This window comes from Onychomys torridus, chromosome 21 (assembly GCF_903995425.1).
Source record: "Onychomys torridus chromosome 21, mOncTor1.1, whole genome shotgun sequence".
Taxonomy (NCBI): Eukaryota; Metazoa; Chordata; class Mammalia; order Rodentia; family Cricetidae; genus Onychomys; species Onychomys torridus.
Window position 1 is genome coordinate 1,718,198 of NC_050463.1, and position 24,180 is coordinate 1,742,377.

Consider the following 24,180-nt stretch of genomic DNA (forward strand, 5'->3'; position numbering starts at 1 on the left):
TCTTCTCTGCTACAGCTGCGGTGCAGCTCCGCCTTCAGCCACCAGGGGACACTCTTGACTTCTTGTACCAAGGGCCCCACTGTCCTCTACACTCTCCAATGCTGTCCTCACTGAATACAATGGCCATGGTCTCTCCTTGCTCCACCCACGCTGGCCTCTCACACTGAGCCCTGTCTCCAAAGTCCCCACACAATATCACATGCTGTAACCCGTTCTCGACTTTGTTCTTTCAACCTTTTCTAGGTTTTTTGTTTGTGCTTTTAACAAGGTCTCCTGTAGCACAGGCGGGCCTCCAACACACTGTGTGGCCAAGGCTGGCCCTGAACTCCTGACCCTCTTGCCTCACCTTCTAAGTGCTGGGATGACAGGTGTGCCCGAGCACTCTCCCCAAACCCCAGCTATTTATTGGTGTGTTCTTTTTACATCTGCTTCATGGGGTCCTTTTTTGCCTCTCCTGCTGGCTGGAGGGGATGCTGGAGACACAGTACGGAACATACTCACCTCTGAAGCCAGGAAGGGTTCCACCACTGACTGCTAACTTGGAGTCTTCCCCTCAGAGTTCTTGTTTAGGACTGTACCTCTAATTTTCAGAAATGTCTGGAATGCTTTAAAATGGGGAAACAGAAAACTTATACAATCACTGTTGTCAGAATCGGGAAGCAGGAGGGGCTGCCCTGCCACAGTTTACCTTTTGTGAGGATGGTAAGTAGATAAAACTATACTGCTTCTTCCCGTGCAGACATCACCAATCAATTGATGAATGAATGATTCCTTCCATGCTTTGTACAGGACAGGCATTAGCAATCAATCTGCCAGCCAATGGTTCCCTCCATTCTGTGCACAAGTCGGGCATCAATAAGACAGTGATGCTCTCTTCCCTTCTTAGCACAGAGCAGGCATCACTGGTTAACGTGTCAGTGACGGCCTCCCTCTTTCTGCACACAGAACAGAACATCAGTCAGTCAAGTGGCATTGAGAGGAACCACACAGCAGCTCATTTCCAACTCAGCTTTTTACAGAGGACACCGAGGCCCAGGGACTTCCAGAGAGACACCTACAGGACATCTGAGACAAGGTGAACGAGGGGGGCAGTCCCTCCTGCCCCACCACATGCCTTCCTGGGGATTAGTCTGGACTCTAGTCCCTGGAGCAATGCCAATCAAACGGCAAGCATGTGTCTTCCAAGGCCAGTTCCTGCTTGATGACCCAGACTGTCCTGTCCTCCCAGAGGGAAACTACCAGGCCTGGCGGGCGAGACTGGGCACCCTGCCACTCCGGGTGAGGAAGCCATTTGTAACTGAGCCTCTGGGAATCCCAGTGCAGGGTGAGAGTGAGTGGCATCTGCTCAGGGTCCTCCATCTTCTGCTATGAGCAGGCTGAGCTGCCTCGGCTCAAAGGGGGTCTTCCCTGCCTCCTCTGGCTGACCTCACAGGCAGGTGACTTAGTCGCCTGTTCTGCTGGGCCTTTCTGGTGCAGACATCACAATCCCAAGTCTGAGCTGGGGGTCAGTAGATAGCGTTCACCTCACCCCCAACACTCAGGAGATCAGGAGTTGGCGTCTAGGTCCTCCTTTGCTACAAATATGGAGTTTGAGGCCAGCTTGGACTACATGAGATCCTGTCTTTGAAAAAACAATTCTTGTCAGGTTTGGTGGTGCACATAATGCACACACACCTTTACTCCTAGTACGTGGGAGGCAGAAGCAGGTGGATCTCTGTGAGCTCCAGGCCCATTTTACTATACAGAAAACATTTTCTAGTTTCTAATAACCCTGGACTTTTGAATTATAACCTGTTTTTATGTTCAAGCTGTCTATGTATTATTTTCCCTGCAGTTGTACATACATTTTTTTTTAAATTTATTTATTATGTATACACTATTCTGCCTGCATGTATCCCAGCAGGCCAGAAGAGGGCACCAGATCTCATTACAGATGGCTGGGAGCCACCATGTGGGTGCTGGGGATTGAACTCAGGACCTCTGGAAGAGCAGTCAGTGCTCTTAACCTCTGAGCCATCTCTCCAGCCCCCATAAAAAATTTTTACATTAAAAAATGATAAATACTATATAATTGTATTACATGAAATATATAGAATATACACATTCATAGGGACAGAAAGATTAGGCGTTATTTCAAGATGGAGAAGAAAGGAATATAGAGCAATGATTTCCTAAGTACAGAATCTGTTTTGTGTGGTGGAAAAGTCCCACAAATGGACAGTAGTATCAGGACATAATATCATGAATGTACATCTATATAATTAATGTAATTAATGAATACCATAAATATAGTTATTGAATGAATACTGCGAATGCAATCAATGAATACCACAAATGTAATGAATATCATGAGTGTAATTAATATCTTGAATGTAAAAATATTCCAACATCTGCTGAGCACAGTGGCACCACCTATTAGACCAGCACCAGGGGACTGTCACACACTCTGGACTAGAGAGCGTCCCGGGCCAGTGAGGGGCTACACAGGGAGCAGTGTCTCAAGATACTAAACCAAACCAATCAAAACAAAGCCAAACCCAGAGGAGGAGGAGGAGGAAAAGGGAGGAACCCCAGCCTTTCAGAAGAGTCAAACTGAGCTGGCTGCTCCCCTAAGCTGGTTTCTTGAGACAGGGTTTCTCTGTGTAGCCCAGGCTGGCATTGAACTCGCTCTGTAGCCCAGGCTGGCCTCGAGCTCACAGAGATCTGCTTGCCTCTGCTTCCCGAGTGCTGGGACTAAAGGCGTGTGCCACCACCGCCTGGCATCTTTTGTCTGTGACACAGCCTCTGTAGCCCAGGCTAGCCTGAGCACTAGGGTGACAGGTACTTGCCCACGGTCTCTGGTCCCAGCTTAACAGTAGACGGGACTCTGAGATACTCCTCCATCACCCGGGGGAGAGATCTGATTGGATCATGCTGGGCCAGTCAGCTGGCTGCCTGGTCCTTGGTCCAGGAGCCTGATGTCCCAGGGCTCACCCTCTAGGGGTCTCCTCCTTCCTGCCACCCCGATGGCCCTCACAGCTTCCCTCCATCTTGCTCCTTCCTCACCCAACCTGAGCTCAGTAGTCTACCTTAGGTGCAGCCCTGCAAGTGATGTGAGCTGGGGCCTGCAGCCTGCTGCAGCTGACATGAGGAGGCTGTGGTATCTGCCTGTTAGCAGCATCGGGACAGGGTGGTGTCCTTCTCTGTCAGCATCCGATCGGAACACCACAGGGGGGGGTCTCAGGGAGGAGGGGATCTGAGACTCCTCAGCCTGCAGCAGGCCAGGGTGGTCACAGTACTTCTGGGGCCGCCCTGCAAAGCACAGTTGGGACGACAGCTGGCAGTATTTTATTCACCCCTGGATTCCCACTGTATACTCATAGGCCGTGCCTATACTGAAGTTATAGGAAGATAGTACTGAGGACCAGCGAGGGCAAGTGATTGGTCCACAGTCACACAACCTCTGCCTGGAACGGCTCTAATCCTGGGTTTAATTCCTATATACTACGAGCTGTAAACACCGTGATTGAAGAGGCAAGTAACAGGCACAACCCAGGTAGAAGGGACAAAGATGGGGTGGGACGTCCAAAAAGGGAAAGGCCCAACTTCTCACTTCTGTGAGGGCTGTGGAGTTATACCGCCATTCATCCAAGCAGTCACGGCACAACGTTGAGTGCCTACTGTGTGCACACTGCCGCACTGGCTCCCAGAACAGTCCACCGCAGCACAGCTCAGGAGAGAATCATCTGCAGCAAGAAAGGAAGAGGGCTGTGGAACTTCTCTACTGCAACTTCTGGGGCTGCACTCGGCTACTGAACAGCGGGACTCAGCCTTCCAGGACGGCAGGGTCACCCCCTTGTTGTCCTTCTAGGAGGGAAGCGGCACAGCATCAGGAGGAAGAGGCTGCCATCTGGGCACACAGCGTCTGGCCTTCCCAGGGGCCATCCTCAGGCACTTTACCACCCATGAAGTGATCTGAAACTTGGGTGCCCTCCCCCAGGCCTGACGACTCCCTCCCTGGGTAGAGCATCATTTTAGCCTCGGAGGATTTGTGACTAGATGTGTTTCCTTCAACTGAATATCTACATGGGGGAAGCAGCAGGGTTCACGGGGCGGCCGGTTGCCTTGGGTAGCACAGGCCTCACATAGGGACCCTGCTCTGCAGCCCCTCCCCGCGTTGATTTGCGGCGGGGAGACACGCACTTTGTGAGCTGCACCACATGACTGCCAGCTGGAAGCAGAGCCTGTGCTTTGTGCAGGAGGCCGGCAGGGCACCTGCTGGTCGTCCCCAGGTGGCCTGCTGCAGGACTGGGACCCCAGAGGCTCTGGCACTCGGGGATGTCGTCATGCAAAAGAACAAGAAAAACCAAGGGGTGATGGGTCATGCCCGTCATCCCAGCACTGGGAGGCTGAGGCGGAAGGAGTGCCAGTAGAGGACAGCCTGAGCTGCACAGCAAGACAGTCTCAAAAAAACCAGAATAAAGTTGTTTGTGTGTTTGTTTTTATCGAGGCAGGGTCTCTCTGTGTAGCTTTGCGCCTGTCCTGGATCTCACTCTGCAGCCCAGGCTGGCCTCGAACTCTCAGACCCGCCTGCCTCTGCCTCCCGGCGCTGGGCGGCATAAAGCTTTAAAGAATTAACACCGAGACGAACAGCCCTGACGCTGATCACTTGCCGGTCACCAAAGCGGCAGCTTCCCGCGGTGCGGACCATTACTTTTCAAATACTGTTTTCTTTTATGGAAGGGACTTCCGGGTGCAGCGCCATCCACTCCCCCTCCCCCCACCCCCGCTCCAGGAAGCCACGCCCCGGACCCCGCCCACCGTGACGTCGGGTGGTGAGACAGTGACGTCACAGGCGCGGCTGCGGGGTGGCGCCGCGGAGACCGCCACGCGTCTCCATAGCAACGACAGGGCGACGCCCCGCAGGCTCCGTAACCCCGCCCCTGCGGGGGCGGGGCTGCTGATGGTCTTTTCGCGGCTCAGGTACGCGCCCGCAGCCACCATTCTACGGCGTCCGCTTGTCCGCAAAGCGCGGCCGCCGTAGTGCGGCCTACCACCCTTGGCCCACAGGCGCCGTCGCAAAACGGCGTGCCCGCCGCGTGGTTCCGCCCCCGGGTTATGGTAAAGTTCGGCTCCCGCCTCCAGCCTGAGCCCCAGCGTGGTAAAACTCCGCCCCACCACCAGGCCACACCCCACCCGTCGTAAAGCGCCTGCCTCAAGGCCCCGCCCCTACCTTGTGGTTAAAGTTCCGCGCCCGCCTTCAGGCCACGCCCCCACAGTGTCGTAAAGCTCTCCTCCCAGCCACACCTCTGATCGTCGTAAAGCTCCAGGCCCTCCTCAGTGACCAGGCCCACATTGCCGTAAAGCTACGTTCCGCACCTTAAGACCACGCCCGGCGCGATCGTAAAGCGACGCCCCTTCCTCTAGGCCACGCCCCGCGCTATGACGTATGCAACGCGCACGACTCTGGCGTCCCGGTCGCGCCTGCGCAGAGGCGCGCGCAGGCCGCCGCCCCCCGCTGGCCGACGCTGGCGGCGTAAGGCGCGCGGGGGCTCCGCGGAGCGGGCGCGGCGGAGCGGCGGAGCCCGGCCCTCTCCGCCGAACATGCCGAGGCCGGCCCCGGCGGCGCGGGAGCCGGAGCGGGGGCCCGAGCCGGAGCGCAGACGTGCGCGGGGCCCGGAGCGGGGGACGCCGCGCTGCTGAGCTCGGCAGCCGCCGCCCGCGGGCCCCAGGCGGGGCGCAGGTAACGTTGCGCGCGCACGGCCGGCCGCGCCCCACCCCCGCCGCGACCCTGTGACCCCCCGCTGACCCCAGCTCCGCACCGGGGAGCTCGCCGTCCCCACCCTGCGGTTCCCGACGGGTGCGCCTACCGCGCGACCCCAGCTTCCGGTTACCTGTGTCACTCCGACTCCACCTTGGGTCCGCCTCTCTGATACCCGAGTTCCCGTGTCCCGATTCCGCAGGTGCTCCACTCACCTGCGACGCCCGGCGCCACCGCTTCCGGTCACCCCCTTCCCGGGACCCCCATTCTGCGTCAGCGTCCGCCACACTCTGACCCCACCCGTGCCCCGCGCTCTGCCCCCACTTCCTGTGCCTTCTCTCCGGGCGTTCGGGCCACCTGCAAACCTGTTTTCCTCCGTGTCCCCCGGTGCCCCTTTCTTGTCCCCAGACCTCCCTTTCCACCTGGGCTCCGGGCCTCCTGCCATCTGGGCCCGGCCCTTTGTCCCTCCACTCCCAGCCCTCTGCCTGATGTTCATTGTTCACCATTCGTGGCCCTGGTGGTTTGTTGGGGGAGAATAGCTGGGGGGCTTGGGGACAGGGACAGAGGGTCCTGTCTAGGTGGAGGGGGGACCTGTTGCAGGGAGCTGCTTGAGAACTCTGGTCCCAGCTGCCTGCGCCCTCCCGCTTCCGCTCTGGCCACCGGCTTTGTTTTCCGGAAACACACGGATCAAGGAGGGAGGGGTGAGATGTCTGAGCTGGCTGCTGGATCCCCTGTCCGTACCTCTCTGCCCCAACTCTGTCCATGGGTGACTTTAGGAGATGGAAACAGAATGTCTGCAGGGAGGGGCCTAGTGTGCGACCTGGGCGAGACCCAGCTTCTAGGTTGGGGCAGCTGGTTTTCATCTTGGTGGCCTCTGGATGGCAGTTTGCAGGAAGCAGCCTGGGGGTTGGTGTGTAGGTGGAGGCGGGGAGACTTGTCTCTGTCCTCCCTGAGCCTTAGTCGGCTCTCCCAGCCTGCTCTCCCAGCCTGTCCCTCAGGGCTCTGGAGGCTGTACTCTGTGAGCTGGTGGGTGGAAGGCACAAAGGCCTTGTTGGTATAGGAGAAGCCCCAGCTGCCCACTGGGACAGTGCTGACCAGTCAGGTGTGGGGGTGGACACTGTCTGGGCTCCTTGCCCGCCCTGGGGGCTTTGCCTGGGTGTAAAGTAGAGGATGGGGCATTCAGGTTTGTAAGTGAGAATGTGCACTTGTCTCCACCGGAACTGTGTGGTGCTAGCTGGGGGGTTTCCCAGGAGATCACAGGCACACACAAACATGGTTCAGTCCCCGCCCTCCCTACTAACCCCAGCCTTGGTGCTTTCCTGGGAGCCAAAGAGAGAACCTGAGCAACTAAGCAGGAGAGCTGGGGACCCTGAGGAGGGCCCAATCCAGGAGCTCCAGAGCCTTGCGCAGCAGGTGTTCAGAGTCTGTGTGCCGTTTACCGACATTGCTGCTTTGAGCACGCCTCTTACATGGCTGGACCTGCTCAGAGGAGAGGTGGCCTTCTGTCTGCTTATTTTACCTTGGGATGGTCCCTTGGGCTCCAAGCATGTCCCCAGAGGCCAGGCCCCCTGTGCTGTCCACAGTGTGGAACCGAGTGTGGATTTCTTTGAGTTACCTGTGGTTTCTTTATCTGTGACTTCTCCTCCTTAATTATATTGTAACTGCCTCCGGGAGAAGAAGTGAGTGAGGTTCTTGGTAATTGAATGGCGTCAGCATGCCCATCCCATCGTTGGGGAAGCCAGCATGCCGATTGTGAATTGGGACAGACGTGGCATGCCAGACAAGAGCAGAAGACCACTTGTGTTCCTGGGGGGCTTACAAATGGGGGATGCCCATCCAAGACGTAGGCCCTGGGGATGTGTGTCCGTATGCCAGGCAGCACAGGATCTGTGCTGTAGGTAGATGGTGTTTATTCTGTGTGTGACTCCTGCACACACCATCCCAGGCTCCTACCAGCAGCAGCCAACACCCTTTCTGCAAGGGGCTGGGGACTGTTGAGATGCTGTCCTTAGCTATGTGGGGCAGGCGGGGAGGAAGTTGCAGCCCAGAGCAGGAGGCTGTAAGGTCCTGTTGTGGCTAAGTGCCATATAGTGTGGCTTTTTGGTGTCTAGATGGTATAGAACAGGTCAGTGGCTTTCTTGTTATCTGGGGGACAGATGGGGCCATGTGAAGGAGGCCCTAGTCCAAGAGTCCTGTAGCTGGACCATGGTGGGAAGTGGCTGAGGCTTCATCCAGCTTCACCTGCACATTTGATGTCCGCTGGCTCAGTGGTCATGCTCTTGCGGGACCTAAGCCTTGTCTTTGTAGGCTGGGCATCAGCTTGCCAGTCAGCACCATGAACAGTCTTTTCTCAAGAGCCTGTTGGTTGGCGCGGCCCTAGGTGTGTGGTCACAGGTGTCTCTATACTCAGCTGACAAACGGTGGGTTGAGAGGACCCCGAATCTGGGGCTTGCAGGCTTGAGTGGTATGGTGTATCTATGAGGTGGCACTTCTCTTATAGAGAGGACAACCTGTTTGGTACAGGAGGACCTGGGGTCTGGCAGCCTAGTGTTAGTGACCCTAGGGACAGAGGAGGTGCGGGATGAATCCAGGAGGACTGTCCTGAGGGAGCCCCTGTCTTGCATGGCCTTGTGAGTTGGAAGGACACACCTGTCCCTTTGGTAACCTACACACACCCTGTGACCTCTGCTACTTCCAGAGGTTGGGCAGCAGCACCTGTGTGAAGACCGTGCCCATGAACTGCTCTGACCTCCATGAGTCAGGCTTGTCCCATCCTGGCCCCCAGGAGGTGTCAGTCACTCTGGAGGTACAAAGCAGAGGCTTGACCTCTAGGTGTGCTGTGGGGAAGCCTCGGCAGGTCTCCAGCCCCTGAAACGCAGAAACAGACTTGGAGTGTTCGCATGGCCGCCTGTCACCTGAGGAAGCAGTCTGGCTGCTGACGTACATCAGACCCCATGAGTGCCTTCGCTCTGTGTGTTTTGTCCCACACTGCATGGTCACCAGGAGGCCGCATCCTGGCAGAAGGGGCACAGGACACCCGGACCACATAGCAGTCACAAAGCCAAGCCTGGGAGCCACAGCTGTCTGATATGCCACCCAAGGAGGCCTCCACCGCAGCTCCTCTGGCCAATGCTGTTCATGGGGCCCTTAGGGCCCTCCTGGGAGACAGCCTGAGGGGAGCCCTGTGCCAGGTGCCATTAACTTTCACAGCTGCTGCTCACTAAGACCCCAGGCTGCACTCTTGGCTGGGGGCTCTCATTAGAGGCTAGGTGTTGTGGGTGGTCGTTCATCCTGTCCTCTCTGAAAGAGGCCCCACGCTAGGGCCAGTGGTGGTCGGCCTGTTTCCTCCCTTGAAACAGGCCTTTAGGTCGTCCTAGGCCTCCTGCCCACAGCCTTGCCCCTCGGGACAGCTCAGTGCCATGAGGCCAAGACAGATTGAGGTCACATCCTGTCAAATGGCAGATCTTCCAGAGCCTTCTGAAACAGGTCAGGGTGCATCAGCAGCATGCAGCCTCACATGAGTCTACAGTCAAAGCCAGGGACAGGTTGTCCCCATGGGGGCTGTGCAGGCCTGTGACAGCAGGACACAAACCAGGGGACAAAGGGATATTTGGTTTGGCTGTGCCTAAGGCCTGGAGGTGTGATTCTCCAGCAGGGGTGCCAGCCACTGACTCCCTTAGAGACCCCCCCAGCATGCCACACCTAGCTCAGATCCAAGGGGGAAGAAACCCCATCTTGATTTTTTTTTTTTTTTTTTTAATTTTAGATTTTTGAGAGACAAGGTCTCACATGGATTAGATGGTCTTGAACACCTGATCCTCCTGCTTCCATGTCCTGAGTGGTGGGGTCGCCATGCTTGTCTCTTTTGATGCAGGTATTATGTACCTATATGGTACATATGGGTGGATGGCATGTGCCGTTGTATACCTGTGGAAGTCAGGGAGCATCTTGGGATTGCTTCTCTTCTTGAACTTTGGTTTTTTGACACAGGGGGCTCTGTAGCCCTGGCTGTCCTGGAGCTTGCTTTATAGACCAGGCTGGCCCCTTCAACGTTGATAGTTCCCAGGCTTTCACCAAACTCTTTCCCACTGAGCCCTGTTTTGTAAGTTGGAGACAGGATCGCAGCTCTGTAGCCAAGGCTGGCCGGAACTCAACATATAGTCCAGGCTGGCCATAAACTCGTGCCTGGGACATAGTTTGTGGCACAGTGCCCAGCGGAGCCATCCCAGATGACCTAGGCTGGCCTCTGGCTGAAGATGGCCTTGAACTTCTTGGCTTCTGGGATTTTGCTCTGTGCATGTTCTCCTGGGGTTACAGTGGGAAAAATTAGGGGTACCCTTGGGGCAGCTAAAGGAACCCCTCCCTGAGGCTTAGGCCTGTAAGTGTCTTCAAGTGTATATACAGGTTGGGGAGCAGGTCCTGGAATCAGGAGCCCCAAGGCACAGAGAAACCGGGCTCTGAGTGGCTGGGGCCCACAGAGCTGGCAGTGGTGTGTAGCCCCAGGCTCTGGCCTGTTCTCTCCAACTCCCTGTGGCGGCATGCCCTGTGGGCTCCTGGGAAATCTGCATGCTGCCCTTGGCTGTTCAACTGGGCCCCTGAGAGGAGGTGTGGCTGGGCAGGGCCACCAGGACAGACTCTGCCCTCCCGGTAGACAGCTCTGTGTGGTGAGCCTGTACTTCACCTGGCGCTGGGCCCTGCACACGCTGACTGGGTAGACAGGCCTGACATCCCAGGTCTGGGAGGTGCCTCCTGGACAGCTGTCCCCTCAGGGTGAAGCTTTGTGGTCTCTTCCAACTGTCAGAACATACAGTTCTGAGCTCCCCTCTCCCCACCTCACTATACTGTTACTAAAATGTTAAAACCAAACATGGCAGCCTCAGACCTGTCTTCTCCACACTCAGGATGTGGGAGCAGAGGATCAGGAGGTGAAGGCCAGCTTGGGTAAAAGTGCTGGGGAGGACAGTGGGTGAAGCAGGGGCATGGTGGCACTTGTGGTCCCAGGTCCTCACAGGGACCTGTGCTAGCTAAAGTAGCCAGCTGTGGGTTCAGGTGAGACACACAGCCTTAATACAAGGTGGAGGGTTACCCAGGAAGACGCTTGCACACGCACACACATGAATGTACACACATGCACGCACACACACACAGCAGTCCCCCTTGGCCCGTGTCTGTAATTGCAGTGTGTGAGGTTTGAGGCAGGATAGCTGCAGGTTCAAGGCCGTCCTTGACAGTTACCTATTCGAGGTTTCTGTGACCGTTACTGGTGACACTTCCAGAATTCCCAGGGATAACCCCCTTTCACCCCAGGATCTCCTTCTGGGCAGGGACCTGTGGCTGAGTTGTCCTTTCTTGGGTGGGGTTGGGCTGAGTCCCACTGAGCTGGTGGTCCACATGATTGTTTTCTGGCTGAAAGTGATGCTTGTGTCCATGCTATCACAAGTGTTGTGGAAACCATGGGGAGGCAGATCCGTCACTGCAGTAGACCGTGGGCAGTGCTTGTGTGCAGACCCGGTCCCTGGCCATGTCCATTACGTTGTGCACAGTGATGCCTGCAGAGCAGCACACATGCCCTCTGTTCACTCCATGCTGGGATCCCCTAGTGGTAATGGCTACCCCATGGACTAATAGCAGAGCAACCCTCCCTGACACCGGGGTCCAGGAGACCTGTGGGGTCCAGGAGGCTCTGTGTCCCATAGGCGCCAACCCACCTGAGTGCAGAGTGTGCAGGGTCCTCGGTCTCAGTAGCTGGTGCTGTCTGCTCTAGTGTGGAGGGCGTTCTGTTTTGGCTGGTGAGGAGGAGAGGAGGCCATGCCCCTCCTGCCCCATCCTCACCTTTGGCCTGCTCCTTTCTTTAGTTTATGCTGTAGAGAAGTCCGGGTGTTAGAGGCACGGAGAACAGGGTAGTGGTTCTTTGCTGTACAGGGTGCACACTGGCTGTCGGTCCCCCCTGCCGTGTGCACTGGCTTGTCAGGTTCTGGCCTACAGCTTCCGACAGGTCCATGTGCCATCCTGTGTCAGCGCCGTGCCCAGTTGTGTTTTGAGTGCTGTGGACAGTGGCTGGGGGCTGCGGCTGGCTGTTGCTTTTGAAGTCTATCGATGGGTCCCCAGATGGTCCCAGACCCTCACTGCACACACACAGGTCAGCCCAGCTGATGCTGAGCCCCCTCTCCCACCACCAAGTGCTCCCTCCTTCCCATCCCCATCCCCAGCCAGCCTCCCTGCACTTGGGGGAGCAGGTAAGCTGTGATGGTATCTGAGGTACCTTTCTCCAAAGACAAGGTACTGAGAAGTCTGGCCATTGCATGAGCCTCTGGAGGAGTCCCAAGTACTGCCCCCCCAACCACCTCAGTTCTCATCAGCCTCGTGGGGCAGGCATTCTCCTTTGGTCATCAGATCCCAACTTAATGTATAGCTCTACTGCCCATTGGCCAGGTGGTACCAGCCCTTGCTGGTCAGCCTCCTTTCTTATCTTGGTTTGAACCCCGTTTCTCCAGCAGTCTTCCAGGACTCTGTGCTGGGTAGTCCTGGTGTGCCACAGCCTGGGAGTGCGGGAAACAGGTTCATGTTGGGCTGTCTCTCAGGTACAGTAGCTCTGGGGCTGCAGCCCACATCCCCACTCACCCTTGGTGGGTGCTGTCCCTGCTTGTCCCCTTAGGTAGGCACCAGGTCTAGCCTGGGAACTGCCAATGACGTCAGCCAGGGACTGTGACATCACTGAGTGGAGATGCAGAGAAAGGGCTTGGGGGCCTCCAACAGGGGAGCAGCCAGGGCCCCAGCAAGATGGGGGACCCCAAAAAGAACAGGGCAGGTGCGTGCGGGGCCTTGCAAGGAGGAGCATCTCTGGTGGGAGCCTGCTGTCAGCCACTCCCTGAGTGAGCACCCTGTAGCTGGTTTCACGGCCTATCCTTGCTCAGGCCAGCCCAGCACTTCCCCTGAGCCTAGGCTCACCCCTGGGAACAGCCTGGGCTCTGGGCCCTGTGGGTCAGGCCAGGGAGGGTTTATTTAGGGCCGGGAGGGCATGCCTGCCTTCCAAGGGCTCTATTTTTAGCTGCAAGCTTCAGCCGGGGCCAGGACTAGTAGCATTTCCTCTTCTCGGGGTCCCAGGTCACTCTGCACATGCTCAGGTATGCCTGAGACACCACAGCTGCTTGGCACCAAGGTTGTCTGTTTCACCGGTCCTCCGTGTTAGAGTGGCAGCCATCTGGTGGTGTTCTCACTCTCCTGGGCATCACGACCTGCCACATAGCCCATAGCTCTTCTTGTGAGTAGGGAGGGATTGGTTTGTGTCTTGGGGCAGCCATGGTGGCCTCAGGTCATTCCCACCATCCCCTACACTGTGGCCCCATCTCATGCCAGCTCTCAGGTCCTTCTTGGCCTGTGGTCCACCTCCCCTGGCCTGGTGTACCGACACAAGACAGGCAGTGGTCATCGTGGTGTCCCCAGCTTACTGTAGGGTGCATGGGGACAGTAGATGGACAGATGGCCCTCTGATGTCACCTTGTCATATCCACCCACAGTGTGGGCAGCATTTCACTGGCCCAGAAACCCCGTGTTCAGGGGTACAAGCAGTGAGGTGGGCCTACTTCCGCTCCAGACTGCCTGCTTTGAGCCTGACAGGGCTGGTGTCAGGACCCTTGTTCTGCACCCCCATTTGCCATCTCTCCTGCCCAGCCCTGCAGATACCCCATTCCTGTATACACTTCTGTTGCTGTGTACCACCTGGGGCTTGCCCTCCACACATCATAGGTGGGCAACGGAGCCAGGGGCCACATTGAGCTCAGGTGCCTCATGAGGGCTCACGTTAATGTGGTGAGTCCTGGGCCTGGAGCCTCCTGGACCTGTAATGGGCATCTCTGCAGGTCACAGGTTTGCAGACATCCAGCCATGCTGAAGAAGACACAGCGGCCTGTCCTTATCTTCTCAGATTAGGGCTAGCTGTCCTCCAGAAGAAAGTGGTGCTCAGCCCTGCCCCGGGAACTCCTGTGGCCCCTCAGGCCTGAAGGGCCCAGCTTCATCTGAGTACCTTTCTCCCCCATCCTTGGAGAGGCCCTGCTGCCTCTTGTGACCTAGGGTACCGCATGTTCATGTGTGATGTGGACATGCATGAGTGGGTGTCACCTCTTCCCTGACGTTGATGTCTTTACCAGTCCTTGGATTTGGCACAGCCAGGTGTCCATGCTCTAGGTTTTCCTGATGTCACTGCCCCTGCTCAGTGCTGCCTGCTCCCAGCCAGGCTCCATGGTGCCTCCACCTGCCCTCTGCAGAGGTGCACTTGAAGACAAGCTGAGCACTGTGGGGTCGGTGGGTGGGGGCACCGAGCTCCCCAGGCTGCTCTAGCAGGTGTTGGTGATGTCCTGTCTGGGGACTTGAAGGGTGTGACGGGTTGGTTCCCTGCAGATGTGTGCACTCTTTTAAATGGCCATTCCTCATCTGAGTGCATCACCCGTGACAGAGTCCTGGGCTCTGTCACTGGACATGCCTCCAGAGAGATGCAGGGGTGCCGGGGGCAGGGTGCTAGCCCCTAAGAGTGCCTCTGTGTGTGTGCAGTTTTAAAAATGTCAGTGTATTTACTTAGTATGTGTTTATAGGGGGTGTCTGTACTACTGCCCCATGTGTGTGGAGGAACATTCTCTCCTTCTACCAGGGACCCCAGGGATGAGATGGGGCATCAAATTCAGCATCAGGCAGCCTTATCCACTGAGCCATCGTATTGTTTACCTGTGATAATGATTTTGAGAACAGGGTCTCCTGTAACTCAGATTGACCTTGAACTCCTGATCCTCCTGCATGTCGAGATGATTGATGGTGTGCACCTCTACGTCTGTTTTCTGTGTTAGGGACGGCCCTAGGGCTTCCTGCATGCTAGCTGAGTCCTCTGCCCACTGAGCCACAGTCAGAAACCTGCTAATGCTTCCTAATGACTTCATGGTGGCCATGTGTGTGGACACAGAGGCTCTAGAGGGAGTGTTCTAAGTGACAGTTGCCCAGGTGTGTCCCTTGGTGGGCAAGAGTGACAGGTAGATACTTCTGGTTGCTGTGCAGCCTTCACCAGGCTCACCTGGCCCAGGTGCAGTCTTCCGGCATGCCTTCCCCTGCCTCTCATGCTGCTGCTGCTCGGTGTTCAGTGAGGAGAGAGGGATAGGAACGGCCCAGCCTGTTGAGGTCTCTGCAAAGACTCCAAGAGCTAGCTCCTCTCCCATGGTGTCCACAGTGTGGGAGGGAAATGGCCTGAGGCTGGTAAGGCTTGCCTCAGGGTTCTGGGCTTTGTGGGTGTCTTTAGTGGGGTGTGGATACTTGATGGCCTGTGGTGTAGCTGTCCACATTGTAGAGACCCATGTGGGCTTCTGCTCTCCAGCCCAGTGGGCCCGTGCCTGTTTTTTTCAGGGGTTCCCTTTATCTGAGGAGAGGTCACTTGCATACCCATGAAGGAGGTTGGGCTTTTCCACTGGGGAGCCAGGCTGACTGCAGGATTCCCTCATGTCCCGCCGTGAGGAGAGCCAGTGTGTGGGAGACGCTGTCCATGAATGCACGGGTCACTGCATCAGCGGCTGGTTGCCAGCCACAACCCAGCAGAGCAGCGTGTAAATAGGAGTCAGCACGCAAACACAAAAGTCACTGCCTAGATGGGGCTGGCAGGGGACCCCAGTGCGTAGGGATGGGCTGCTGGGGGGTTAATCTGGGAAGCAGGCTGGCAGCCCCTCCAGATGTGCCCCAAGAGCGCGTCCATCCACACGTGGCCTGGGTGAGAATACCCTGTGGAGGACATACCTGTGAACTGAGCTTTCAGAGTCTGAGGTAGGACAACCCTGTCTCAGAAACAAACCCCCACGTTTATTTTTAACAAAACCCAACCCAAGGCCTAAGCAGATGGCTTTGTTGCCTTGAAAGTGTAGAGCTCTGGGTGTGACCCTGCACTCACATAAAAAGCAGGCATGGCAGATCTCTGAGATCACTGGTGACCAGGGCTACCCGGTGAGTTCCGGGCCAGACAGGAGACCTGTTCAGGGAGAGACCCTGACTAAAAACAGTGGTCAGTACCTGATAACCACCCAATGTTGACCTGGCCTCCACCTTCACACATGTACACACACTAAACCATGCCTCACACACGACACCAGAATACACATGAGAGCACGCGTCGACACAGTTGGACAGCAAAGTCCCAGGTGCAGTGGGGTCCTGGTGCCAGAGTGGGTCTTGAGTCAAACTGCCGTGAGGGAGCAGCTGCATCCAGGCTGCTGGGTTCCTGCAGGCCGTAGAGTGCGGGCAGGAGAGGCCTGCCGTGGCTCCCAGCACCCAAGGTTCCCCCTTCTTCCAAGGATGGGGCTATCTACATTTCTGGCCTAGTTTTCCTGGGACCCTGCACTGTGTGATGCTTTGCCTGCCCTGGTCACGGATGGGCAGCTGTAGCAGGTGCCACAGAGCCTAGACCCCCTTCCTGCAACCCCTGTGCCTGGACAGCTTCAGTCAGCTGGCCTCTGCATGCTCCCCTCCTCCTCCCTTGTCCTTCTCCGTCTGTCTGGACCTCTGTGCCCCAGGAGTGAGTGCACATCCTCGGGTACTTCTGGCCCTCCCTCCCTCCCTCCCTCCTGTGTGCATGGCTTGGTGGCCTGGAAAGACAGCCAGGGCTTTGGGGCTGAGAGCTGCGGGTGAGCATGGAGGAGTAACACCCACTGTTGACCCAGCGCTGCGTGCCCTTTGCCTGCCTAGGTCAGGTCTGCTCCTGTCTCTACAGAGCCACCATCTGCCACTCTCCTTGTCTTGGCAGCCCCTGATGTGGTCGCGCCCGTGGTCACTTCTGAATCCTGGCTATGGCTCTGCTTTCTATCTACACTTTTCCCAGGGGTTGGGGGCATGGTCATGAGGCAAGTAGAGCACGTCTGCTCCACTGCAGTCTCTGACCTCTCCAGGGTCAGGTGTCCCTCCCAGGAGAGATCTTGCTCACCCCTTCAAAGGTTGTGGAGCAGCCCAGCTGGGCGCATGTTGTCCCCTGTGCCCGCTGCTAACCTGTGCCTCTGTTTCTTCACAGCTGGGCACCACAAGATTTAAGGCGGTGGGACCTGCTGACAGAATGTCTTCTCTCCCTGCAAGTGACCCTGAGGCCACCAAGATGAGCACCGCGGCCGGGCCTGTGAGTGCGCCCAGGTGTCAATAGCTGGGAGCCGAGGGGCCACCAGGCGCGATGGTGTACTAGGCCGAGCGCGAGCTCAGGTTTCGCACTCGGATCTCACGGCAGAGTCACCGTGGAGAGGCCAGGGTACCACAAACTTATGGATTTTGACAAGAAAGGAGGGAAGGGGGAGTTGGAGGAGGGCCGGAGAATGTCCAAGACGGGCACGAGCCGGAGCAACCACGGCGTCCGCAGCTCGGGGACCAGCTCGGGGGTCCTGATGGTGGGCCCCAACTTCCGAGTCGGCAAGAAGATAGGCTGTGGGAACTTTGGAGAGCTTCGCCTAGGTGAGTCCTGCATACACCGTCTTCAGTCCAGCCCCAGGGTCTTGAGGAGGAAGGTGGAATCCTGGCTTTGTGGTGGGGTCATAGCTCCTCTTACCCTGACTTCTGAGATGCAGGGCCATAGGATTTGGGGCTGAGCCCCTGGGTGCCCCTCTTCTTAGGCGGCTGGCCTAGTTCACAGCAGAGCCCAGGAAGCCAAAGTCCCCTAAGTGTGTCATATCCTGGCTCTGTGTAGGGTTATGGGAGATCAATGTGCAGGAGCTCGTCCCTATCCAGCTCAAGAAGAAAAAAACCAGGGACCAGCCTTGTGCATAGACCCATCAGGCCAGCTCTGGTCCCCAGACCTCACCTGGAAGTGATGCCTGGGGACCAGTTGGATTCAGATAGCGGAGGGCCCAGAACACGTGGCTGGCAGCCCCCACTCTTGACCAGGTGACAGTTTCCGTCGGGCCAGGAAGGACTGACTGCAGAGCTGATGTGGAGGACACAGTCTGGCCCCACTGAAGGGACAGCTGTGTTGTGGGCTCAGTCACTGCTCTCCCGTAGGACATTGTTGGTTGTTGTACTCACTGGTGTGCTCAAGGCCCGCTCAGGACCCCACCCTGGTGCAGGCCTGTGCAGGCCTGTGCTCTGTGGCCTCGGCCTGAGCCTTGCGCCTGTAGTCTGTGACCTCAGTATCTCTAGACTGCAGCCCTGAACACACAGACAGACAGACACACACACAGACACACAGGCAGGCGTGAGCACATGCGTGCATTTGCACCAGAATACACACACACACACACACACACACACACACACACACACACACACACACACAGACACACAGGCAGGCGTGAGCACATGTTCTCAGGGAGTTTGAGTGTCCCTGAAGAGATCTCTAGAGGGCTTGGGCAGCAGGAGCCCCAAAAGGGTTTCCACTACACCTGTGCAGGGCCCTGTCTCTAGGGCTCCGCCATCATGTTCTGAGATGCATGCTCGGTCTCCCTGTTCTGGCTGCGAGGGGCGGAGCCAGCAGTCAGCTTGTGCATGGGCATCTGTTGGAGTGTAGGGCCAGCCCTCACATCACTTCACTCAGGATGCTGAGGCAGGGGACCCTCCATAAGTTGCGGGTCAGCGTGGGCTACGCCGTGAGAACTTGCGTCCCATCCCCCTGCCCACAAAGTCAGAATGACCTTTGGTGGTGCTCATTGCCCTGGTGAGCATGGGGTGCCTCCTGCCGCGGCCCTCATCCTCTTCAGGTATGGAGCTTATCCTGGGGACACTGAGCTCCTGGGTCTGCAGAGATAATTGTTCATTAAACAGGAGATTGAAGCCCTATGTCTGCGCAACTTTCTTCCTCTTCTTAGGGGCCGTGTTCCTATCCCCCTTTTCCTTCTTAAGACAGGGTCCCACTGTGTGTTACTGGCTGGCCTGGAGCTCACTCTATAGACCAAGCTAGCCAGAATTCACAGGTACCCACCTGCCTCTGCTTTCTGGGTGCTGGGAGTAAGTGTGTACCACCACATCCAGTCATTCCCCACCTCCCTAACACACACTTTTTTTTTTGAGATGTTTTAAAAAACTTCAGTTTTATGTGTGTGGGTGTTTTGTTTGCATTCCTAGGGAAGCCAGAAGAGGGCACTGGACCCCTAGAATTAAAGTTAGGGTGCCAGGTGGCTGCGGAGCACATCTTTAATCCCAGCACTCGGGAGGCAGAGCCAGGCGGATCTCTGTGAGTTTGAGGCCAGCCTGGTCTACAGAGTGAGATCCAGGACAGGCACTAAAACTATATGGAGAAACCCTGTCTTGAAAAACAAAAAATAGAGTTAGGGGCTGTTGTGGCCCCCTTGTGGGGGCTGGGCCCTGAACCTGGATGCTCCTGAAGAGCAGCCAGTGGTTTTTACCGCTGAACCATCTCCCCAGCCATCTCACATTTAAGGAGAAGTGTTAATGTGTATATATGTGTGTTGTGGGGCAGACATGCCATACACCCCTGTGGAGGTCAGAGGACAATTCTGGAGAGTCCGGTTTCTCTCCTTCCATCTTTCTGTGGATTGTGGGAGCTTGATTTTGGGTTGCTCAGATGCTAAGTGCCCGTTCCTGAGCTTCTCAGCAGCTCCTCCTCGTTGCTGATCTCTGGGCATGCCTCCTCATACCAAGATGGAGGGCTCAAAATGTCTGTGCCCCACATAGCACCTTCAACCTGTGTGGGTCTGACATCGTCAAACCCTCTGGTGCCTGTCGTGTACGGTCCTGGGTGCCCAAGGGCGTGGCTCGGGTGCCAGGCAGGCCAGCAGAAGAGTAGGGCTGGGTCATCGGAAACTATCCTCAGCAGAGCCCCAGGGGAAATGCCACAGGAGAAAAGTGAGCCTGGGGTGGTTAAAGTTGGAGACACCTGCTCATGGGCTGCAGCTGGCTGGAGTCTGCTCAGCAGAGCCTGGCTTCCCAGCGTGTGAGAGTCATGGCTGGGTAGAGGCACAGTCCAGGGGAAAGGGAGTGGACTCAATCAGACCCTCCCAGGTGGCTGCTGACTAGGTCACCCAGCAGGCCCCGCCCCTCAAGGGATAGCCATTGTGAGGTGGAGAGGTGGAGCCCAGCCTGATGGAGACAAGGACCACCACTGAACCTCCTCTTGGAAGAAACTCCATGGCGCTACACCTTACACAACCTGGGGCGCCCTGATGGGTCAGGAGATGTCAGGCTGTCACTGCCACAGGACACAAGCTAGAGGTGGGTCCTGATCTTGGCCTGGGTCAGGAGAGGGCCACATGCTGATGGCAGGGACTTGGCAGCTGATGGGTGATGGGTGATGGGAGACATCCAGGAGCAAAGCAGGGAATGAGCATCCCTGCCAGACAGCTGGGGACCAGTGCCGAGGATCGTCATAGCTGGTGGCTGGCTGTGACTGGGGACAGGCCCTGACAGCTGCTAAGGCAGTTATGGACACAGCCTGGCCACGGAACCCACCCAGTGGCTCTGCCTGCAGCTGTATGCAGGGGTGTTGTAGTAAGGACATGCTTTCCCTTTAGGGGCGACGGGAGCAGCCACTGGGATGTGTCCCTGGAGGTGGCCTTTGGGACTAGTGATGCTGATGTAAACACAGATGCTGGGTCTGGGGTGAGGTCTGCCCAGGTGTGGCAGATGTGAGCCCTGTGGGAGAGGCAGACTGTGGAGCTGGTCCCACTGCTGGATTCACCGGGGTGGGAGCAGCAGCGTGGGGAGCCAGCACCACCTCCACACAGCCAGCCATATTGGCAGTGTGTGTAGTTTTGTGGGGCTGGGCTGCCTCCAGTGTGAGGAGGGGTTCTGTCATGACCTGCTGGGGCCCAAGGGAGACCTCTTCCCATGACTGCATGCAAGCAGTGAGGTGCAGTACAGGGATTCCGGGCAGCTGGCAGGTGCCTCCGGCTGCTGTGGGATGTTCCGGGGAGTGCGTCCCTGGGGTCTGGGTGGGGTGGGCGCAGTAGCCCAGTCCTGATGCTCCTCTGTCGTCCCTCCCCTCAGGAAAGAACCTGTACACAAACGAGTACGTGGCTATCAAGCTGGTGAGTGTGCCCTGCCCTGCCCCGCCGCACATCCCGGGCCCAGGAGCAGGGCCTGGGTAACAGTCCCCTGTCCCGCAGGAGCCCATCAAGTCCCGCGCCCCGCAGCTGCACCTGGAGTACCGTTTCTACAAGCAGCTTAGCACGGCAGGTGAGGCGGGCACGCCCGGCCAGGCGGGCTCGGGTGCGGGACAGGCAGGGCCGTCAGGTGTGCAGCACGCGTGTTTCTCCGCAGAGGGCGTCCCTCAGGTCTACTACTTCGGCCCGTGCGGGAAGTATAACGCCATGGTGCTGGAGCTGCTGGGGCCCAGCCTGGAGGACCTGTTCGACCTGTGCGACCGCACCTTCACACTGAAGACGGTGCTGATGATCGCCATCCAGCTGGTGCGGGGGCGGCTGCGGGGAGGGCGGGCGGCGGGCGGGCGGGGCGGGCGCTGAACCCCGCCGTCCCGCAGATCACACGCATGGAGTACGTGCATACCAAGAGCCTCATCTACCGCGACGTGAAGCCCGAGAACTTCCTGGTGGGGCGGCCGGGCAGCAAGCGGCAGCACGCCATCCACATCATCGACTTCGGGCTGGCCAAGGAGTACATCGACCCCGAGACCAAGAAGCACATCCCGTACCGCGAGCACAAGAGCCTGACGGGCACGGCGCGCTACATGAGCATCAACACGCACCTGGGCAAGGGTGAGCGCCGCGGGGGCCGGGGGGGGGGGGGGGCGGGGCGGGGCGGCGCTGAGCCCCTGCTGTCCCCGCAGAGCAGAGCCGCAGGGACGACCTGGAGGCGCTGGGACACATGTTCATGTACTTCCTGCGCGGCAGCCTGCCCTGGCAGGGGCTCAAGGTGGGCGGGGCCGCCCGGGGGGGGGGGGGGGGGGGGGGGGCCGGGCCCTGACCCGCTCACCCTGCAGGCCGACACGCTGAAGGAGCGCTACCAGAAGATCGGGGACACCAAGCGCGCCACGCCCATCGAGGCGCTGTGTGAGAGCTTCCCCGGTAGGAGCCCGCGCCGCCCCCCATGCCGCCCCCACGCGGCCACGCCCCGCGCCGCCCCCCACGCGGCCACGCCCCCGCGGCCACGCCCCGCGCTGCCCCGTGACCGCGGCCCCGTGGCCACGCCCCGCACTGCCCCGGCGACGCCCCGCCCCGCGCTGCCCCGTGACCACGCCCCCGCGGCCCGCGGCCACGCCCCCGCGACCACGCCCCCGCGGCCCGTGACCACGCCCCCGCTCTTGGCAGAGGAGATGGCCACCTACTTGCGCTACGTTCGGCGCCTGGACTTCTTCGAGAAGCCGGACTACGACTACCTGAGGAAGCTCTTCACCGACCTCTTCGACCGCAGCGGCTACGTGTTCGACTACGAGTACGACTGGGCCGGGAAGCCCCTGGTACGTGGGTGACGGAGAACCCGTTAGAGCTCCCGTGAGGGTGCACCAAGCGGACGCTCCACGCGTGGTGATGCCCTGCGCGGGGAAGGGGTGCAGGGGGACCAGACGGGGTGCAGGGGGACCAGACGGGGTGCAGGAGGACCAGACGGGGTGCAGGAGGACCAGACGGGGTGCAGGAGGACCAGACGGGGTGCAGGAGGACCAGACGGGGTGCAGGGGGACCGCAGACGGACGGGGTGCAGGAGGACCGCAGACGGGGTACAGGGGGACCAGACGGGGTGCAGGAGGACCAGACGGGGTGCAGGGGACCAGACGGGGTGCAGGGGGACCAGACGGGGTGCAGGGGGACCAGACGGGGTGCAGGAGGACCAGACGGGGTGCAGGGGGACCAGACGGGGTGCAGGGGGACCAGACGGGGTGCAGGGGACCGCAGACGGGGTGCAGGGGGACCAGACGGGGTGCAGGGGACCGCAGACGGGGTGCAGGGGGACCAGACGGGGTGCAGGGGACCGCAGACGGGGTGCAGGAGGACCAGACGGGGTGCAGGGGACCAGACGGGGTGCAGGGGGACCAGACGGGGTGCAGGGGACCAGACGGGGTGCAGGGGGACCAGACGGGGTGCAGGAGGACCAGACGGGGTGCAGGGGACCGCAGACGGGGTGCAGGGGACCAGACGGGGTGCAGGTGGGACCCCGGCCCGGGGTTGGCGGTGGGCGGGAGGTTGGGGGCGGGGCCGCGGTGCAGGGCTCGGGTCAGGAACTGTCCCGGGGCTGCAGCGGAGCCTGCGGCTGCATCCGGCCCTGACGTCTGCTCTCGCAGCCGACACCTATCGGCACCGTGCACACTGACGTCCCCTCCCAGCCGCCGCACCGCGACAGAGCGCAGCCGCACAAGAACCAGGTGGGGGCCGGGGGCGGGGCGGGGCAGGCGGGGGCGGGGCGGGACAGGGGCGGGGCAGGCGGGGGCGGGGCAGGGACAGGGCGGGGCGGAGCCTGAGGCCGGCCTCCACCAGGCGCTGAACTCCACTAACGGGGAGCTGAACGCGGACGACCCCACGGCCGGCCACTCCAACGCCCCCATCGCGGCCCCCGCGGAAGTCGAGGTGGCGGATGAAACCAAGTAAGCCCGGGCAGGGTGGCTGGCCTCTGACCCCTGCCACCTCTGACCCCACCCGCTCACCCCCGTGCCCCCGCTCACCCCCGTGCCCCAGGTGCTGCTGCTTCTTCAAGAGGAGGAAGAGGAAATCCCTGCAGCGGCACAAGTGAGGACCGCGGCGCTGCCCAGCCCCGGCCGTGTCCACGAGGCTGCAGAGTCCCCGGCGCACGGGCGCCCTGGCCCGACCTCAGGCGTCCACTTGGGGGCCTTGGGGTCACTTCCTTCACACAGGACTCTGGCAGAGATGTATACGCCCACGTCCGGCCCCCTTGGAGAGCATTAACTATTTAACACCAGGAGAGAAGCGTCTCACCGCCCCCGCTGCGCCCCCGTTAGCTCATAAAGTCCAGCTTGTCCCCTCGATCCAAAGGCCGTTTTCTCGAGGGGGGCAGGCCCGGGGCGTGGGTGTCACGGGAGGCCACCAGAGGGGAGGAGGAGCGTGCGCTGCCGCAAAGCTGCACCAAAGCCGGGCGGACGTGGGACCGCACAGGGACTGGTCTGGGCCCCACGGAGCCAGGGCGGCCGGGCCCGTGTCCCCTCGTGCTGGGCCCGCGGGACAGAATCGCCTTAATGCCCGGCCCGGGCAGCAGAGAGGCAGTCCCCACGGGAGGCCCGGCCGTGGTCGCGGGAGCCGGGTTCTTGCTTTACAACGTGTACAGAAATGAACTTATGTTTCTCCGGCGCTTCCTTGAAGCCATAGAGTTTAGGGGCTTTTTTAAAAAAAAATAAAAGAAAACGAAACCATCCCCGAGCGTGGGCCTGGTCTTTGCAATCCTTAAGATACTCGGGTCCAGGGGCCCAGCTGGCTCCCTGGAATGCTGGAGGAGCGGAGGACTAGCTGGTCCAGGTGGAAGAGCTGATGGTGATCTGGGTGGGGCGGGAAGGCTGCTGCTCCCAAACCTGAGGGACCCAGCAG

At 59.0% G+C, this 24,180-nt stretch overlaps 1 protein-coding gene and 1 long non-coding RNA gene across 4 annotated transcripts; one reads left to right on the top strand and one right to left on the bottom strand.

Moving 5' to 3' along the window:
• Positions 1–507: 507 nt before the first annotated feature.
• Positions 508–3,753, bottom strand: LOC118571937. The gene is made up of 3 exons (XR_004943410.1): positions 3,593–3,753; positions 689–935; positions 508–605 (listed from the first exon to the last, which is right to left on the bottom strand). It is a non-coding gene; the product is annotated as an uncharacterized LOC118571937 (long non-coding RNA).
• A 1,701-nt stretch (positions 3,754–5,454) lies between these two features.
• Csnk1g2 (casein kinase 1 gamma 2) lies at positions 5,455–24,010 on the top strand. Of its 3 annotated transcripts, XM_036171281.1 has the most exons (12): positions 5,456–5,722; positions 16,770–17,197; positions 20,681–20,721; positions 20,800–20,869; positions 20,954–21,102; positions 21,174–21,408; positions 21,480–21,565; positions 21,633–21,717; positions 21,961–22,109; positions 22,929–23,009; positions 23,122–23,228; positions 23,320–24,010. In XM_036171281.1, the coding sequence occupies exons 2-12, from the start codon at positions 17,011–17,013 to the stop codon at positions 23,372–23,374; spliced, it is 1,245 nt and encodes a 414-aa protein (XP_036027174.1). In that variant the 5' UTR covers positions 5,456–5,722; positions 16,770–17,010; the 3' UTR covers positions 23,375–24,010. The 3 variants fall into 3 exon arrangements, 2 of the variants coding, with proteins under 2 accessions (XP_036027173.1, XP_036027174.1); XR_004943408.1 differs by lacking the exon at positions 23,320–24,010 and having other exon boundaries at positions 5,455–5,722; positions 22,886–23,009; positions 23,122–23,185; XM_036171280.1 differs by having other exon boundaries at positions 5,455–5,722; positions 20,800–21,102.
• The last annotated feature ends 170 nt before the right edge of the window (positions 24,011–24,180 follow it).